General features: G+C 36.7%; 1 protein-coding gene across 1 annotated transcript in view; it reads left to right on the forward strand.

The window, feature by feature from the left end:
* RALYL (RALY RNA binding protein like) overlaps positions 1 to 20,653 on the forward strand; it is a 331,187-nt gene extending 310,534 nt beyond the window's left edge. Inside the window, exons 6-7 of the mRNA XM_040625588.1 lie at positions 5,999 to 6,112; positions 20,409 to 20,653. Coding sequence (XP_040481522.1) covers positions 5,999 to 6,112; positions 20,409 to 20,653 — 359 coding nt within the window. The remainder of the gene's footprint in view (positions 1 to 5,998; positions 6,113 to 20,408) is intronic.
* The last annotated feature ends 232 nt before the right edge of the window (positions 20,654 to 20,885 follow it).

The following is a 20,885-nucleotide window of genomic DNA, read 5'->3' on the forward strand; positions in this document are numbered from 1 at the left end:
AAAAAAAAAAAAAGAAGAAGTTTTTATGGCCGAGGTCACAGACGTTGTTGCCTATGTTCTCCTCTAGGATTTTGATGGTTTATTTTCTCACATTTAGGTCTTTCATTCATTTTGAATTTATTTTTGTGTATGGTGTAAGCCAGTGGTCCAGTTTCATTCTTTTGCATATTGCTATCCAGACTCTTAAATACAGAGAACAAACTGGTGGTTACCAGAGGGGAGGTGGGTAGGGGACGCGTGGAATCGATAAAGAAGACTAAGGGTACACTTGTCATGGTGAGCACTGAGTTCTGTATAAAATTCTGGAGTCATTATAATGTACACCTGAAACTAATATAACACTGTATGTTACTTATATGTGAATTTTTTAAAAATAAAAATTTTAAATGCAGCAATTAGCCCCTAATATTACTTAGAATAAAACTTACGGTACTTACTTTGACCAACAAGATTCTATACAGTCTTCTCCATATCCCTCTTCCCTCTTCTTCTCTCTCTCCCTTACCCCTTGACTTCTTTATATTCTTCTTCCATTTGCTCATTCCACTCCAGCCACATTGTCCTCTTGGCTGTCCGTAAAGCACATCAAGTATACTACTGTGTCAGGCCCTTGCACTTACCATTCCTCAGCCTCATATAGTCCTCCATCCCACTATCTCTTGATAGTCCCATGACTTGCTGCCTCCCTATATTAAGACTTTTGCTCAAATGTCACCTTACCAGTGAAACTTTCCCTTACTACTGTGACAAATCTTACTCCCTAGCTAGGTCTTCCCTAACCTCTTGTCTGCATTTTATATTTATATTTATAAACATATAAAAGATATTTGTTAGTTGTCTTCTTTCACTGCTAGATGGCTGTTCCATCATTTCACGGACTTTTGTCTCTGCTGTTTATGAATATATCCCCAGCTCTTGGGAAGGAGCCCAGCAATAGCAGATCTTCATGAATATTGTTGAATAAATATATTAGACACTTGAGTCAAAAATGAGAGCAGTTCCTGCTCTTGTCATGGAGAGAGACATTTAAAGAAAAGATCATTTAAAGTATCATTTGCAAGAAGTATGAGTACAAAGAGGATGAGCTTTTCAAAGAAGAGGCTCAAGGGTTGAGGATGACTTTACTCTGTAGGCAACAACTGAGCTGAGTATTTAAAAATTAAATGGCATTTACCAGGTGGAGGGGATGAGAGTGTAGGGCAGACAAAAACAACAGAGACACAGGTATAGATGTCTGAAAACACAAGACACATTAAAGGAACAATGAACAGTTGTGACTAGAGCTTAAGACAATTAGAAAGGCAAGCAGATGAGTCAAGGGAACGTAATTTGCAGCTGACTGGGAAATAAAGTAATTTTCTCAAACTCTCAAATTAATAAATTTTAAATTGTAGAATTTGTAATCTTTAGTAATTGGCTCTAATTTTCCCAAGCCCCTAGCTTAAGTAACCTACATTAGGTTACTTTTACATAACAATTATGTAGCCACAAGTTAATTAATTAAAATTATTCCATATCATTCTTAGTAAAAAATACTCCGGACTCTCATGATCTAATACTCTATATAAAAATAAAGGCACTATATTCTATGCAGTGCATCTTTGAAGATAAGGATATTAGATTTTGAATTCCACTGAGGTGGAATTAGGGAGAAAATACAAAAGTGTGGCTGCCAAAAGTATGGGGCCTTCTTATTCTTTTATCATAGCGCCTCTGGGGTATATTTCCATGCTAATTTTCTTCTTGCGCTTCTTGTTTGTTTATCTGTCTCTGCATTAGATAGTCAATTCCAACTTAGTGTCTGGTACATGCACAAAGCTTTTAATAAGATTTGTTGTTGGGTTGAAATTGCATCCAGTGCTCTCCCTACTTACACACATACCTACAGATCTTCTGAAATTTGCTCATTTCTTGCTGTATTTAAGACACTGAGCTAAATTTAAGACACTGAGCAAGGAGGAAAAGAATGACAGAAAGAAAGAGAAAAGAAAAGAAGAGCTAAAGAAAGAGAAAGAAAGAGGAAGGAAGGGAGGGAGGGAAGAAGGAAACAAGGAAGGAAGGGAGGAAGGAAGGAAGGGAAAGGAGAGAAGGAAGGAAGAAAAAAAGAAATTGGATGTCGTCTCTCCATTCAAGAAAGTTTGGTTGTTGAGAGTCTATGATGGGGTAAATTCATTATTATGTCTTGCTTCAAACAACTGTCCAAAATTCCTTCTATTTGAAATGTTGTATTGTCAGAGATCAGATTAGTTTATTAATATGGAATCTGAATAATTTTTATGGATCTGGTTTATGATGAAAAGCCAGAAAATTTTCACTATTTACTAATCCAATTTTAGGATATCTTCTTAAACCTGTTAATATAATTTTCTAATTAAGGAGGACAGACTTCAAAACCCAGGACCTCATGGTAAGCATCAGGAGTCTCAACGATCAATAATATAAGAAGGAGCTTATTAAAACACAGAAAATATTCAAAAGCATGACTTTTGAAATTCTTCAATATCTAATCAGGTCTTGACTCTCCTGAAGCCCACAATTTAGAATGAAAAGCGGACATACTAAGTAAAAATCAATAGACGGTATGTGTCTAGCAGTAAATATGAGATGCCATTAAGTAATTTACAGGTGAAAGATGCACCCTCCAGAGGGTTAGTCAAAGAAGGATCCATGGGGGGGAGACTTAAATGAACCTCTAAAAGGCATATAAGATTTTGATAGGCAGTCTTTGCTGGGATAAGCATATCAATAAAAATAATAATAGTAATAGAAATAATGTCTTCTGCTACTATCATTTATTGGGTGTGATGATGTTCTGGGCATGGTGCTAAGTGTTTTATGTGAATTACCTCATTAAATTTTTATAAGAAGCCTCTAAGGCAAAGGATGAAAATTATAGATGTTGAACTTGAATCTTAGTGATTACAAGTGGCTCCCCAAAGGGACATTGATATGAACTAGAGTCTTCCTGGTTCCATGCATTACTTGATTAAGCCCTAAGCTTTTCTGTCCATGTGAAGAGTATGCTTTGAGAGGAAATGGAATATACAGCTGGAAATATACTTTGAAGCAGACCCTGAATACCAGTCGTAGAGTTTGGTTTGTGCACATGTGTGTGAGTTTCTGGCCTTTTTCCTGTAGAAATGGGGACATTCTTGTGGTGTTCATTAGAAAATGTTTATGACTTATTACTATGAAGGCACTATGCTATAGGCTGGGCAAATTGAAGGTAGAAGCCCAATTAAGAGAGGGCAGAGAATGGGCAGGGGAAAGAAAATGTAAAAAGAAAGGAAAGTGAACTGGGAAGCTTTGGATCTAAAGCTCTCCTTAATTCTGTGCTCACTTTTATTTTTTGAAAAAATATCAGAAATGAAAGTTGCAAAAATGTTTTAAACTCTAAGTTTAGAAATCCATGCACATCTATTTTGATGGAGTAGGGGATTAATGTAATCCACAGAGCAGTAGAGAAATTGTTAACAGGAGCAAAAAAAAAAAAAAAAAAGGAGAAAAAAGGCAGAGAAGAGTTCGGAAGGGAAGCACATCAGATACAGAGTGGCTCATCCCAGAATTCCATCGGGAAACCAGACACAATAGCACAGAGCCATACCCAATCTATAGATAGTGAATCCAACTGAAGAAAGGTAGAAACAGGACGATAGCCACCCAGGCCAGGTAAGTGGCAGGCCTTCTCCCAAGGACAGCACTGAAGTGCAGTAAGAAAACAGCTTTCACTATTGCTCAAGAAGCTGCCAAAACTATTTTTAACCTGTGCTTTACAGGACCTTCATGAGCCTTTGCTGCTAGCCATTCCAAGATTGAAGGTGGGCAAGTTGCATAGGGCTGGAGATGGGTTTAGAATTTCCTGGTAGAGGCAAGAAAGAGCAGACAGAACTTGTGCAGATCAGATCCTTGTTGCCTCTAAGCTTAAATACCATTAACTAACTAAACCCACACCTTCTAATGGTCTGACTCAGATCATAAAAGGTGTTCCTACAATGCTAGACGTGAGTTGAGACTTAAAGCCAACCTTGACTTCCTGGATACATGTTAAGTTCCTATGTAGTGATCCCAGATTTCTAGTGGTTTGTAATGTAGTTTCTATTAAATGGGGTATTGGTGGGGGTTTTGTTTATTTTTTTTTTTAAGGAGATAAAGACATTAAAATTAGTCAACTTCATCCCTGGGCTGAGGAGTGGCTCTACTTACTAAAAAATGTATTCTAATAGGTTCCAGCCACAGTCCCATTTCTCCTGCATTGAAATCTAATGTTATAAGATAAAATATTTTCTATTAAATTTGATAGGTTTAAGTAAAACTACATGACGTGCTTCCATCAAAGGAAATGAAAATCATTTTTCAAAGTGGAATCAATTTGCAATTGTGACAGATGATGTTTTTCAAATTTAGCTGCAGTTCCACAATGCTGCTTTGATGTCTCTGAAATAATTGACATAAGAAGCAATTCTCTATTTTCAACTGTGTTCTACTTTCAGTTTGATTCTTCATAATAGGAACACTCCACGGGGTCCTGGATTCTTGCAGTTTTTATTTTGCAAGCTACTTTGCATCATAAATAAAAATCTGCTTTTTGTAAAAAAAAAAAAATTCTGATTTTATAATAAAAAGTTTTCTCATTTTTATACTGGAAAAAAAGTCTGTGCTTCCTTTGAGCAATTAATATATATTGATGCATACGTTATCATCTATATTATATCACATATCTTAGTTGGCAAATAGCTCTCTCCCAAGCGAACATAGATTGCATTTAGTTTTTATTATTTATTGAAAAACTTTCCTGAGGACTAAAGAACCAAGTTAAATGCTCAGTGTCTTCCAGAATTTCTGGGGACTCTCCAAGCTGAGATCATAAACTTGAAGCAAAAGTGACAGAGAAGAATTAATCGGCTGACGCCAAGCTCGGTGCCCCCGATCTTGAGGCATCTCTGCTGAGGCCTGGACCCCTGAATCCCCACCCACTGAAAGCTCTAGGAAACTCGAAGATGTTCTGTAGCGATAGCTTTGAAATCTTCAATCTCTCGTTATTGTGGGTTCATGGCAAATTTCCCAATGGTTCTCAGAAAATGAGAAATAGGACCAGTGCCATGAATTGTTCATAAACATATATGACAATATATGTCATTTAGAGTACTGTCCTTTAAATAGGAGATTGTCTTTTTATCAAACCCTTCTTTTTAAAATAATTATTATTGTTGATAGTAGGATGTTTGTTGTTGTTTTTAACATCCTTACTTGCTTGGCAAAATGAACAGTTAGCTAGCCTCGTGTTCGTCCTCACTTGCTTTTGTTTGAAACCATGCTAAGTACCAAAAAACCTGGAATGGGAACCATTACTGTAGCAAATACCAGTGGGAACTTAAGTGAATTTTCTTCCCTCCAGCCCCACAGCTTAACAAGGGACATGTACAACCCATTGCCTCTTTTTTTTTTTTTTTTTTTTGAGAGTTGGTGAAGTAGCAAGAGTTCTGTTAGACTTTCTCTAGCATCTAAGACATTTCTTCAGAAGATAAACGTTATATCCTGGTTTCAATGAAACACCAGGGGACTAGATTACAAATATCAATTACTACTGAAATATGTATTACAGCGTAGACCTCAAAGCAGTATTAACATCCCTGTCATGATTTCATCATTCCTCAGTCTGAACCCATTTGACAGTGCAGATTGACTGTACTACTTGCCAAAACTGAGTTTTGTGTCATTTAGTTATATGATAAGATGTTTCCGGATTACTCCATCCCTTTGCATAACTTTCAGTGAAAAGATTTAGTATCAAATGCCCACGTCACTGAAAATCACTGTAATTGCCAATGTCTTCCGGTATTCCAGGATCACTGGAAGTAACGAGAAACTGATAAGATTGAAAAGTATCCTATGTGATTTGACACCACCTTGAAAAAACACGGGGTGTCTGTGAGTTGTGCTCTACGTGGGTAATGGTACATTTCATATTCTGTTGCTCTTTGCCTTTTCCCCTTTCCAGTGAAATCAGATGAGTTACAGACAATCAAGAAAGAATTAACCCAGATCAAAACGAAAATTGACTCCTTGCTAGGGCGCCTGGAGAAAATTGAGAAGCAGCAGAAGGCGGAGGCAGGTAAGTGAAAAGGATCTGTGGCCACATGTCGCAGTTAAACCAGTGAAACGGTGTCAATCACAGGGGCAGCTCAGGGCCAAGGGGACACTGGCCCAGTTTAGCAGGTTAATACAGACACATGAAGAAAGTCTCTAAGCCAAGAATTAACAATGCAAATCTGAGCTTTTACTCTTTAGAGAACATGAACCAATTTGTCTAAACTTCATATTTTTTAAAAAGGAAAAATATTTTGATGGCAATAATAGTATCGTAATTAAAAGTTAATAGCTCAATATCAAGGATCCTTTAAGAAAATAAAATCAATTACTGGAAAAACACTGTCAGACTAAAATAATATTCGTATTTAAATAAACTGTAGAAATATAACAGATTTCAAAAATGAGGATTATAAAGCCCAGCTCCTACATTCTACGGCCCTGTAAAACCAGTACCCGGTTTCAGGGTCCTCCACATCAAAAGCATACCCCTGGCCACCCCTGGCCAAGTCATTTGATTATATCTTTTACAATTTAATGTCCCTTCTCCTTTGAATTATCAGCCTTCACCCTATTTCTCTTCTAATACAATTCTAATGCCCTTGTCATGTGGCTACAGATATTCTTTAAATCACAGAACATGAGAACTGGGATGAAGTTAGAGATGAGTGAGTACACAGTTTGAAAATCGTGTTCTCATGTGCCCCAAGGGCTCCCTGGAGATAGGATGAGGGTTATAAGGAGGCCCAGGAGGTACATGAACTCATGCCTCCTCCAAGTCCAGCCCTTGCTCTACCTGTGTATCTATTTTATTACTGGGTTTCAACATAAGACTTCATTTGCTGAAAGATCTTCACTTTTCAGGGGTGCCTGGGCAGCTCAGTCGGTTAAGCGTCCAACTCTCCATCTCAGGGGGGAAGAAAAAGCGTCACTTTTTTAAAAATACAGTTTTGAAAGCCATTGATCAAATCCGGCCTCCTCATTTCACAGATGAAAAAATAAAAGTTCAAGGAAGTAAACTGATTTTTCAGTAGTCACTAAACTAGTGAGTGAGTGATAGACCTGGTCTCCAACCCGTCTCATGAGTGAATCCAGGGCTCTTCCCATTGATAGTTGCAATCTCAGGTTCCAGCCAGGACCTGGTCCCAGGATTTCACTGACATGAGGCCGCCCGGGTTACTCCTCACTGATGAGAACTGGTTGGGATCCTGGCGCCTCTGAGCTACACAACAAAGAGGAACCTGCCTGTGCGTTCACTGTATCACTGGGGTGAGGACTAGAGCTTTTACCTTCTGGTGATAAGCCAGTAGGACTCAAAGATTAAAAAAAAAAGCAGATGTGAGTTGGTGGTATAGCCTAGTGAATGAGAGAGAGAAACTCTGGTTCAGATTTTCATGTGCCACTGAATTTGCCTCAGTTTTCTCTTTTATAAAATAAAGATAGTAATCCCTACCTCACATTGCAAGAAACAAAGTATCAGATGTAACTTATATGGATAGCACAGTAATTAGCACAGAGTAAAGACTCAGTCACACAACCCATTTTTTAAAAACATGAGCCCTATACCTAGCACATGGATGGCAGATTCTCACTAACGTGGATGAGAAACAGTAGATAAAACAATCATTTTATTAAAAATTTCTATTGTCAACATATTTTCTATTGAGAAAAGATATGGGCAAAAGATCGGAGTAGACATTTTTCTAAAGAAGCCATACAGAAATGGCCGTCAGGTACATGAAAAGAGACTCAGCATCACTAATCACCAGGGAAATGCAAATCAAAACTACCAGGTAATGTCACCTCACGCTTGTCAGAATGGCTAGTATCAAAAAGACAAGAAACAACAAGGGCTGGTATGGAGATGGAAAAAAGGGAACCCTGGTGCCCTGTTGGTGGGATTGTAACTTTCCAGTATGGAAAACAGATGGAGGGTCCTCAAAAGATTAAAAATGGAACTACCATATGATCCAAAAATCACGCTACTGGGTATTTCTTTGAAGAAAACAAAACACTGCCTACACCTTTTAATAGAGAAATTTAGATTTTAGAAAGTTTTTTATATGCTGTCTGTGGCACTAATCTAAAGTGTTGCTGTAACTGAAATATCCTGTGATGTCGCCTAAATCAATATTTCCCTTTGAGGAACTTCTGTGAAATTCGTTATTATGTAAAACAACCCTTACAGCAAAGGACTTTGATAACCAATTTGCACTTCAGTTTAAAGGATTATGGAGAACTCATTTAAATATAAATCACCTCAAAGAGAAAAATGTGATCCTTATTCTATCATATTATACTTTCCAGTTTCCTGCAATGAATAATACCTTTCACATATCTTCTTGGGAGATCATCTATAAATGTAACGCCAAAATTCAAAGCTTGAATTTTCTTTTCATGAAAGACTGTCACCTTATTTTTGTACGTGTTTAAACTTTCCCAGTCATGAGAGAGTTATTTTTAAAATGATAGGCTTAGTCTTTTGATATTTATGTCTTTCTTACTTTAACATGTTAGGAAGAAAATGGAATTATTTAATTTGTAATTTCATTCACTTAGTAATTGTCTCCTGAGCACCATTTGTACTTATGGAGATAAGATGATTACTTTCTATATTTTCTTTATGAAAAGAAATCAGGGTTGTAAGGAAAGAGTCAAGACTAGATTATAGAAAGTGGAGAGAAATATAATAAAATTCTTGAAAAAAATACTCAGTATCTCCTTCCTGAATTTAAGGCAGCACACATTTTAATACTTATTTGGTTGTTAAGCTAATTATTTCATAGCTAACTAACGTTTACTCTTCATTATTACTGTTTCATACATCTCTCATTCCCAATCTTAGTCATTTGTTAACGAAAGCTTCCAGCATAAAGTACTGGCAGGAAGGAGATGGAAGATCATGAACCAAAGATGGGGAAACCACACAACATGGAGATTGTCCAGTATTCAAGTTTCATACTACCATTTTTTTTCTTTTTTGTTTGTAGTGCATTTCCAAGCTATGAGGAATAATTGTAATGAAGTATAACTACTTGATTGGGGATTCTTATACCTTCAATTGTTTCGAATAGATATTTGTATGGTGTCCTGACTCTTACTTTGAGACTGTAAACTTCCTGAGCATAAGGTCACGTCTTCTCTTCCTTCTCCAACTCCCCAACACCTTGTACTATGTACCAGGCACAACCTGACAAGTCATTGAACTTCTCTGGTCTCAACCCCTCAAATATAAACTAGAGGAATGGATTATGATCTCAAACATACTATCCCAACTTTTAAGTTACAGTTAGCATAAATCCACGAGGCTTATGTTATTTTTCTCTATTGAATAATTCAATAAACACAACTTTGGAATATGGTGACTATGTAGATTATTGAAAACAACAAAAACACTTATCAACACTTATATGTCAATGTAGCCTACAGTTCTGCCTCATTCCTGGATGATTCTTCTAAAAGAGCCACATATAAATGGCCACATATGAATGGCACAATTTACATGTGGTTTACACAGCGATGTTAAATGACCAAAAAGGATAAAAGAGACAGGAAAGAAAACTAGAAACTGGGTATCATGCAATAGGCACAATTAATCCATGGGCAACTACATTTTTTAAAAAATCAAAGTTCAGGCATAAAGTCTTTGATGTGAAAAGGCAAGTAGACATTATTTAATTCGATTTTATTCTCAGCGGTGTGCCTGATACATGGCCATCCAGTCTCGCTTGGACGTTCCAATGATAATAGACAAAGTTTGACCTAAGCATTGGAGAGGTCACAAACCAGGTCCCATAAGATAAATTTATCCCCCCAATATGTTTGGTAAAAGACACAATTTTAAACAATAATGTCCAAGAATTATGGTATTACAAATAAATATCAAAATACATAACTGCTTTTGAAAAGTTGGGATCTTTCAGTATTGCTGTCACTTTACACAGGGCACGCTCTTCCGTTTGCTGATATTTTTATTTAGCCAGTTCACACATGAATGTTATTTACTTGGTTGGTCCCTATTTATATCTATGTCTCAGACGCCTGCGATAGGTTCTCCTGATAAGGCACCAAACCGAAAGGTCTTTTGTTTTCACTTGGTTTGGTCATCCTTTTTATGTCCCCTGAAACCAAACGAATGTCTCATCCATTGTGAACATAACGGCCAATTACATATTTAAAAAGAGCTATAATATTCTCACTCCCAACCTTTGAAAGGAGAGTCAACATAATTGGCTCACAGATGTTCAACTTAGCTGCATTTAAATTTTTGTCACAGCATCTTTGAAGCTGTCTTTTCTCTAGATAAGTATCAATAATTTTTGCAGCTGCTTCTCATGTAATTTGGTTTTGCATCTTGAACCATTGTCATCTCTCTTCTCTGGTCATTCTGTAGTTTGTCTACCATATATTGAGGTACTCAGAATGGAAAACTTTGCTCCAGATCTGATCTGGAGCACCTATAACGTGCTCACCATAATTTGACTATTTCTGACACCTGTAACGTGACTATCTCTGTTCTGAATACCTTACTGCTAGCATTTGCACTCTGGATTAAATTGGTGATGTTTCTGGTTGCAGATATTGGATTAAATTTATAAATTGAGCTTTGTTGTCTCCTGAAACTGCGTTAAAATGATAGGATTTAAAAACAAAAACCGCTAGACATAAAGAGAATGGGAACAGAATTGTAGAATCTAGGCAGCAGATGGAAAAATGTACCTGACTTAGCACATCCTAGAAATCTGAGTCCAGTTTTAAACACAGAAATCCCAAAAGGCTCAAAATTAAAGAAATTTAATTTGAGCCAAAAGGCTCAAAATTAAAGACATCATATTCTTCTGGAAAAGGAGGTATAAGTGGCTGCAAGTCTGTTGAGGAATCAAATTCCTATATCACCATTCCTAACTGTCCCTGACCCACTAGAAAGCTGATGAAGTTTCCTACAGAAAAGCTACAACAGTAGATCTCAGAGCTGGTAAACAGCAAATCTGAATGCAGTTGCAGATTAAGGAGAGAACTGAGTTTACACAATTACTGTAGAAATTCCACGCATTCTCCTCCCCCTTAGCTGCCAGACTACTGGCAAGACACTAGAAGCTTTCACTGGAAATATGATCATCCTAAAAGGAAAGATTTAAAGATGGCGGCATAGGTGTCACCCAAGGAAATGGTCAACCAAGTCACACTGCAAAAACAATATCCTATGCTTACAAAACTTCCCATTGATATTTTAATACCCCACCAGTAATATGAATGGACAAGCATCACCTAGTAATAGAAAACACTTAACATAAAAGAAGATATCAGAAAAGGAAAGAAAAATGAAAAGAGATTGGAGGAAACAGATCGTGCAAAAGAATAAAACATTAAAAAGAAAAAAACACTGATTAATACACTCAGAAAGAAAGAAATTACATTCACCAAATAAGAACATGAAACTAAAACTTGAATATTCAGAAGATGATAAAAGAGCTTTTAGAAATTAACATATGATAGCACAAAGAAATAACTCAATACAGGATTGAAAGATAAAGTTGACAAAACTCTCCCAGAAAACATAGAAGAAAATAGATACAGAAAATAGGAGGGAAAGGATATGAAAATCATTGGATGAATATCTGAATAACAGGGTTTCAGAAAGAAAGAGGGGAGATCATCAAAAACATTTTTTTAGAAAAACAAACGGACAAAATGAAGAACAGCTAATCAGATTGAAAGAATCCACTGAGTGCCCGAAACAATGCATGAAAATAGATGCACATCGAAGCATCTTATTGTGATATTTCAGAACGTGAGGGCAAAGAGAAGGTTCTACCAACTTCAGAGAGACAGGAAAAGAGAGAAAATAGTTTTCTTAAAGAAACAGGAATCAGAATACCAATGGGCTTCTCAGCCCCCACACTGAAAGCTAGAAGGCAATGAAAACATGCCCTAAAAATTCTGAGGGAAGATGGTTTACAAGCTACCATTCTGCACCCAATACCCAAACTCTTAATTGTGAGGCTAGATTAAAGACATTTTCAGATAGATCAATATCAAAAAGTGTACCTCCAATTCATTCTTTCTCTGAAAAGTACTGGAGGAAGTACTTCACCAAAACGAGGAGGTAAACCAAGAAAGGGGACACCTGGCTTTCCCAAAGCAGGGGAACCCAAAGGCAAGAGCAAGAAGAACCCTTAGGATGGTGGTAAAGGAGATTCTGGCATGAGCTGTGCAACAGGCCCAGAAAAGAAATTGATCTAATGGATAATGGGTGGGGATGTGAATTAGTTGAAATGAGATTTACACATCTAAAGTAGATAGAGAACTAAATTGAAAAAGACAAAACAAAACACCTAAGGCAGTTTTTAACACCAAAGAAAATAGTATTGTTCAGGAAAGAAAATTATCTATTATATACTAACAGTTTAGCTGCACAAAGCATTTACATACCTAAAAGTATTTAAAAACAGAAAATTGATCTAATTTACAGTATAACTCCCTAGAGTGTTGGGGAAGTAAGTGGGGACTGTATGACAGAACTCAATCTTCAGCTTTCTAAGTATGATATCAACAGAGCATAAAATTGATCAAGAAACCCACAGCCAATAAGAATTTGGGTTCCTCAGTGGATTATAGCCAATGAAACCCTGAAACAGAGACTCCTGCTAGACTGTGATTGGTCTCTTGACCAATGGAAACAGTGATGTAATAAAGCTGTATTGTTTAAAAAAAAAAAAAAAAGGAAAAGAAAAAAGAATCACAGTATAAGCATATTATTTAGAAATATGAGGACATATATTTAAAAGAATGAGCTGAGTGGAAAGTCTTTAAAAAACTGAAAATGGTGAGCAGGTAGGAACAGAAAACTGCTATTTTTCATAACAAGTCTTATGGAAATATTTGGCTACAAAAATTAAATGCTTTAAAGAAGCTAAATTTAAAGGGATGAAAAGAGAGTGAGTTGTGTTCAGCAACTGGATCAAAGCTTTTCCCTCTGCTTAATGGAAAACTTCTATGGTTATCCGTAGGATAATTGTAAAAGAAAAATTGCACGGGACACTTACTAAAAATGGCAAGGAAGACTTTATTCTAGACTGTTGCAATAGGGGTCAAGACTAGTGCAATATGGGATGGAAATCGCACTCTACTAAAACAAAAGGCAGGATAATTTTTAAATGCTAAGCTAATGGAACAGTATTAGAGGACATTAGTACGGAGGCTGGGCGGTATGATTGGGCCATCTGTGTTTGCTAATTGACTGTTATGGAAGATAAGCTTCTATTCTCCCACAGAGGCTATCTTTCTTGATGATTGCATTTCAAGGGAATGACTTCTAGGTCTTAAGAAAGACAGGCCTAGGTTGTATAAGATTTACATCTTAAAGGAGCATGGAAAGAATTTACAATCGCCAAGTTTTCTAAAGTAAACGCTCTAAGAAAAAGGAGGTCAGGAGCCTATAGTTAGGAAGAAGCCTGTCTAAAGTTTGGTCAAGCTGAGGGGTGCATTGAGGTCCTTGGTAATAACTCAATCATGGTCTTTCAAAATTGAAATTCTTCTCCTCACTTCCTTATCTCATATACGCTACTCTCTATGTCCTGGCTCTATTCACATCACCACTACATAAAGCCTGTCAATCAAAATTGCCAAACTGAACATCTTCTATTCCTTCCACAGCCAGTGTTCCAAAACCTTACCTTAGCATCTTTTTACTCCATCCCTTCTATTTTCCCAATACTATTACCTGTAGCCAAAGCCTCATCATCTCTCACTTGCTCTGATGCACTCTTATTTTTTAACTTTATTGAGGTATATTTTACATAGCACAAAACTTACCCATCCCAAGAGTGCAATTCAATGACTTCTTAGTAATTTTACCGAGCAGTATAACCATCACCACAAATCAGTTAGAACACTCATCCTCCAATGCCTCACCTGATAGCTGGTCTCCCCACTTCTAGTTGCTTCCTCCTTAATTCATTTTCCTTGTGGCAAATAGATTACTAGCAAAACATCAAAGGCCCCAGGCTAAGAATCAAACAGAACTAGGTTCAATCCTATTAGAGATCTAGTCCCAGAACTTACTAGTTGTGTGATATTTGAAAAGGTCTTTATGAAATCTATAAAATGGGGGGCGGGGGAGGATTAATACCTATCCCTTAAAATTACTGTGAGGTTTAAATAGCCCAGTATCTTTGTAATTTTTAAAATCATTTATATTGAACTCGTGGTGACCTCAACAATCCAGAGTACTCCGTGAGAACAACTTTGAGGTCATCTTCTCCAGGAATGTACTTATGTAACTGACATTTTAACTGGAAAGCAATCCTCCTATGTAAATTTCCTGATGCTCATTTATGTCATTATTAGTAACACCATCCATAATAAGTTGCATCTTTTTAAATAGCATTTATTGGAATCATTGAGTTAAATTCATATTATATACAGGTGTCATAATGTAGAATTTAAAAAAAAATACAGCTTATACTGGTATGCAAAAACAATAGTTCCAGGCTCTAATGAATAATGTGACTGTTTTGTATCAACATTCTTTCCAACCATCTGCTAAGTACAATTGAGCTAGCAATTAGCTAGCAATTAAGCCGGCCTGTCAAAAAACTTAATTGCCAACTCAACCAATTTTCAGAGTTATATTAATGATAATAGCTATGCAGCAAACTGAATTTAATAAAAATGCTTTGAACATAAATCCCAACAATTCTAACTTGTTTTCTCAATCATATATAGCTTTTGAAATAGACATGCGATGTGCAAAAAAACTTTTGAATAGGAGGGTTGAAATTTAGTATCAAATTCTTTTCTTTCACGGCTTTCTGAAGCCTGAGGCATTTTCACGTAGACAGAAGCACCTACCTACCACTTGCACTTCTTTTCCTCTGACAGCCATTCTTTAGTTGGAGCGTGTGCCCCTAACTAAACAGACTTTCTTCATTCTTTAATTTAAAACTGCCTGGTTACTGAAGAGATTCAAAGCTCTGTCAAATTAGGCCTTTCTTCCAGAGAAATATTAGGAAACAGCCCAGGCTCTGGAGTCAGAAAAGCTGAAGTGGGGATTCTGACTCTTGCACGCACGGTGTGACCCTGAGCACCTGTTTCTCCATCTGTAAAATGATAAGGAAGCCCCCCCCTGCAGGGTGTTTCAAGGCCTAGAGGTAATGAATATTGCATGGTCAGCACTTCGTAAGCACTCACTCACTTGGAGCCATAATAAATCTTTTCTTTTGTTGAAATCCATAATTTCTGTAATATTAAAGATATCCTTTAAGCATAAGCTGCTAGCTTTTTGGTTCCTAATCCATTCTTTAAAAAAAAAAAAATCTAAATCTCACTTCACCCACAAAAGAAATGCTATGGTCACCCGTCACTCTGACTTAGAAGACAACAGGTTCAAAAACAAACCTCCTCTTGTAAGCCCTTGCAGACTTCGTACTTTTTCTCCTGAGGACTTAGCCGTGTGAAATCGAACACTATTCTAAGAAACTGTCAGACCCCACATCTTACTTTGCCTTAGTGGTATGGGGCTCTCATGGAATATGTAGCAAAGATGTTTCTTTTAACCTCTGTGGCTTCATATTTTTGCTACCATGATGCCAAATTCAGCAATCACTTTGACTCTGAAAAGAATTTAACACCCAGACATTTATGTTCATTTTTGCGTTCCACAACAATTCATGAATATATTCAGCAAATATTTCATTTGCATGTAAGGCTCTGAGTTAACCATCAGGGCTACAAAGATGAATAAAAATGTTTCTGCCCCAAAGTAACAGAGTCATAAATGTGTATGCACACACATACAGACGACATATACATTCAACACTCCCAATAAAAAGGAAAAGTGATAAGTGGAAAAGGATTATGCAGATAAAGAAACGTTATAAAGTCAGGAGTAAACTAAAAAATATTACTCACTCCTAGTAGAAGTAAAATTAATTATTCATAAAAAATAGAACAAGTTGCTTTGTTTCTATTTCAACAAGATAATTACTGGATCAAAACTGCTTGTTAAACTGTGAACCAACAGTTTCATAAACAAGATGTGCTTTCTTGTGTTATTTTATTCCTGGAATCTATCATTGTTTAGTGATTATAACATTGCTCACTGAGGTAATGACAAAAATCTATGATGACTACATATTACCATATCACAGGTTGATTGTATTTCGGTTAAACTGCGATGAATTGATTACCATTGTAATTAAAGGTTTTTTTTTTTTTTTCTCAAACCAGATAATGTTTTCCATGCATTTAGCCTTCAAGTTAACGAATGAGGATAAGTCCTAAGTTTTTTTGCATTGAACTCTAATACACCCTGGGCTTTGAAATAGGCTGTCAGAGGAGTCCCGTGTATGATATGTAACACAAACACAAAAGCAGGGAATAACTTAAAACCCTATGCCTATCTAAACAGAAATGAAGCCAAAATTGTCTTTGTACTGTATGGTTCTTAATGGTCAGTAGTGATGAATGATCTTGACATCAACTTCTTGTCTGTAGCAAATAATCGGTATAGATTCAACTCAAGAACTATTTTTGACCCTGTAATGATAACATGTTTTTGTGGCCTTTACACTTTAGAAAACACATTCGCCTCTTTTTCCTCATTTGGGTACACAAAAACTCTCTGAAAGATGTTATTTTCATGCTCATCTTTTAGAGAAGAAAGCCATAGTTAATAGGACTAGTAATTAACAGAATTATGGATCTCAAATCCTATATCCTCTCTAATAGCTTATGTTATCTCTTCTATGTGCAAGGCACTTAGTAAGGGGTACGGAGTAAATTAAACAATTCTTGGTAACTGACTTGTATTGCGCTTTCACTTTACAAAAGATTAACATCCATATTATCCCCTTTGAGTGTGATAATGACCTTTTGAGACAATAGCTCAAATAGTAAGGAAACTTAAACACCACTGAGAAGAGGATAAGATAACAGTAGACTATAAGACAGCATTTGATCTGGGCTTTGGTTGATTGGGAGAGAAGGGACCCCATTCAGGTAGGAAAATCAGGAGGGTCAGCTTGGATTTCAAATACAACTGCAGCAAATTGATACACAAAGCCAAATGAGGGCTACTCATCTTTAAGTTCTGATCCTACCTGGGTTCTCTGAAAATCTTCCATGCTTCTTTGGTCAAAGATTTTTCAGAGGGGAGAAAACCCGGAATATTAATTTCAACATTAAAAATGAAGGGTTCCCAGAGAACAAATATTTCCGAAATCATTAAAGAGGAAATGTGTATGTCAGACCAAATGAATTTCCAAAATAATATTAATCCTACACAAAAGTACAGTTATGTATCATAACAAAAAATAAACATAATAATCTAAAATTGAGAAAGTCTGGCTTTAGGAAAAGTTGTAAAATTCAAGACATTTTTTTCACTGTATAGGATAATAACTGTCCAATCCCAAACGTCCATTACTCTCTCACTCTCGAAATACCAAAACCAGGTTGTGGGAACAGTGGTATTTTTTTAAAGATTTTATTTGTTTATTTGAGAGAGAGAGAGAGAGAGCACGAGCAGGGAGAGGGGCAGAGGGAGAACCAAACTCCCCACTGAGCAGGGATCCCAATGTGGGACTCCAGCCCAGGACCCCGAGATCATGACCTGACCTGAAGGCAAACACTTTAACCAACCGAGCCACCCAGGCGCCCCGAGCAAGGGTATTTTGAACAAATAGCATGGTGACCCAGAGTGGCAAAATGGGAGGGACCAGGTGACAAAAAATCAGTCTTAGAAGAAAGACTGAAGGGTCGAAATCAGAGCTGCCTGATACATTGTGCTTCCCAAGACGTCAGCAGGAGGAGAGACCATAGGGTAGAGCATGGGGTGTGATTAACGTCAGGAGACTCAAAACTTCAGGGCTCAAGCTAGTCTGCGGATCACAGCTTCCTCTCGGTGCTCGCCAGAGGTGTGTAGGTAGGTTAAAGGTCAAGACCTGTAGAAGACAATGATACGTGGAAGGAAGGCGAGATGAATAAAACCGAGCAATTTTCAGTAACAGTTAAGTTCAGCATGTTTGGTCTGTATCTCTTGCCTGATTTGCCTTCCTTTTATTTTTATTTTTATCTTTATCTTTACTTTTATTTTTATTTTTGTTTTTTTTTTTTTTCTGATTTGCCTTCCTTTTAATTCAGATACTTGGGTCATCTTCTCCAGACTAAACCTTTTTGTTTAAGTTTGACAATAATCAGTTTAGAATCTTTATAGGACTTTCTATGCTAAAAGTAACGTAAACATCAGAGAAAAGGGAATTTATGCTACTTGCTTTCATATGGACACTCACATACACAAAGAGAAAGATGCAGCTTTAAATCAGAATTTACATCATCACTACATTAGTTATGTTCTATGGAGAAAAGGGAAACTAACAAGTTGACAGAAAAACATCACGGAATGTATAGTCTGTGTCTACATGTGGGAAGCAAATGTGAAGAAAAAGAGCCTAGGGTTTGTCATTTTAAGATGGCTGTAGTAATTACTTTTAACCTTTTTGGACCCACACCAGCTCTTCTCCTCCTCTGGAATGGAGCCTCAGCCCCCCAAGATTTTCGCTGTTATTCCCTGATTTGCCCAGGCCTCTCGTTCCGTGCTTACTGGTGTTGTTGTTATCTTGACATATTCTCAATGAGGAATGTGCAGTCTCCTGTTTTGTATGTAACAGTACACATTTATGTAGTCTCCCTTCATAGTGTGCAAAACATTTCCCAACTAAGCCCTGTTAATCCTCACAGCAAACCCCAGAGATAGGTATTTTTATGAAAGCTTTTATATAGATGAGGAAAGGTTGACCTACTATGTTTCAAAGACCTGATCAAGTGGCCAAAACAGACTCAAGCCCAGTGCGCATGATTCCACTGGCAAGTAGCTAAGCTGGACCTAGAATCCTGTGCTCTGACAGCAGGGCCGGGCACAGCCTTACCCTTCTGCCTGATTCTCAATACATAATCTTTAGTATTTGGAGAATTAAAATATAAGAACACATGTATTTATATGAGTAGCTATATTTAAAATTTTATACAACTTATAGAAGAGGATACCTGCTTATTTATACATCATTTTTATCAGTTTATTGATTTACGTGTTAGTTGTGTTGGAAAGATTTGTGCTGAGTCAAAATATATGTATACCAATGCTTACTTTCTTTTTAACTCACATTATGAAAAAGACTAGGAATGAATGTGCCTCAATTTATTTGGCTCTATAAACAATCTTTATTGCCATAAAATATAAATAAATAAGCTTAAGAAGTAGCATCTCTTAAAACTCAAATCAAATAATGGGATAATCGTCTGGTAAAATAACAATCAAAATGAGTGAAACCCACCCAGCTTTTGAGATAACCACGCATACAGAGGGGTAAGTTAGAGAAGGAGGTACAGTAAATGATCTTGTTTAGTCAATGCCCAATGCTTCTTGATATTGTCACAGGAAATGAAAACCAACCACTAGGGGAAATACTTATTATGTTGTCAGCATAATTCCCATCTGGGCGAATTTCTGTAAATGGAACGCGCACACCCTGGTAATTAGAGGGTATTCTATTAATGTAGAATGTAGCTTCATTTGTTGAGCACTTATTATTTGCAAATAACTCTACTAAACTCATTGATTTACCATTCCAAACCCTGGAAGTTAAGAAGCAGTTATCCTAATTGTAAGGATGAGAAAACTGAGGCACAAGGAGGGTTATCCATTTTGGCTTTGCATCACAAAGCTAGTAAATCTAACACCAGAATTTTATTCTTAACCATTGCAGTTAACCACACTGCCAACAGAATTTAGACTCTAAAATGTCCGAGTATTGTTCACATAGACAAGTTGTCTGAAAGACAACCCATGTGCTTTTGTACTTTTTTCCCCTCAGTGAATTTTTGTCTTTTTCACTAGATTTGAACTTGTCAATGAACTTTCTTCATCTTCCCTTCTTGAGTGAACAAGTTCTATGTTTTATGTGATTTTTGCCCTTTGTTTTTGCTGTATCTTCTCCTCAGAGAGACTATCCCTATTAGAAAAGAATATATATAGCCAGGAAGATCCATCTATTTATGTAAATCTTTATTTCTTTATATACTAGTACCATCTGGACTTCCTAATTTTTGATAATTCCATTTAAAAATAAATTACTTACATAAACATGCACATAGATACGTATAGGTACTTAATTTACGTGACTGAAGACATTCAACTGGAACATAATATTACCTTATCTTCCTCACACAGAGTTTACCCTTTCATAGACTGTTTTTTCATGGTTTATCCAAATGGCTCATGAGCAACCCAAGGTAGTAGTCATTTGCTTTCTCCCCCCCAGAAGCTCAGAAGAAGCAATTGGAAGAGAGTATAGAGCTGATCCAAGATGAATGTGTGTCAGAGAATGCAGATCACTCTACAGAGGAGCCTGCTGAAGGAGGGCCAGATGCGGATGGAGAAGAGATGACTGATGGGATAGAGGAGGACTTCGATGAAGATGGGGGTCATGAGCTGGTAGGAACTAAACATTTGGTGTTCACACCCTTTGGTAACAGCACCAGCATGTCAGCAACTCATTCATTCTAAAATAAAGATTTAATATTTGGGGCTTATTTCATTCTTATATGCATATATGTAAGGCAACATCAGTACAGTGCTTTGCACATAATAAGTGCTCAATACATTTCTGCTAATTTAAAATATGACAGTAAATGAATAGACAATTGAAATATTATATATGAGATTAGTTGTAGTTAAAGTGAAATAAATGAAAGATTGCTCTTTCCCAAATGCTCCATCACGAAGGGAATCTTGCATT

Source organism: Ursus maritimus, unplaced genomic scaffold, assembly GCF_017311325.1.
Source record: "Ursus maritimus isolate PB19 unplaced genomic scaffold, ASM1731132v1 scaffold_9, whole genome shotgun sequence".
NCBI lineage: Eukaryota > Metazoa > Chordata > Mammalia > Carnivora > Ursidae > Ursus > Ursus maritimus.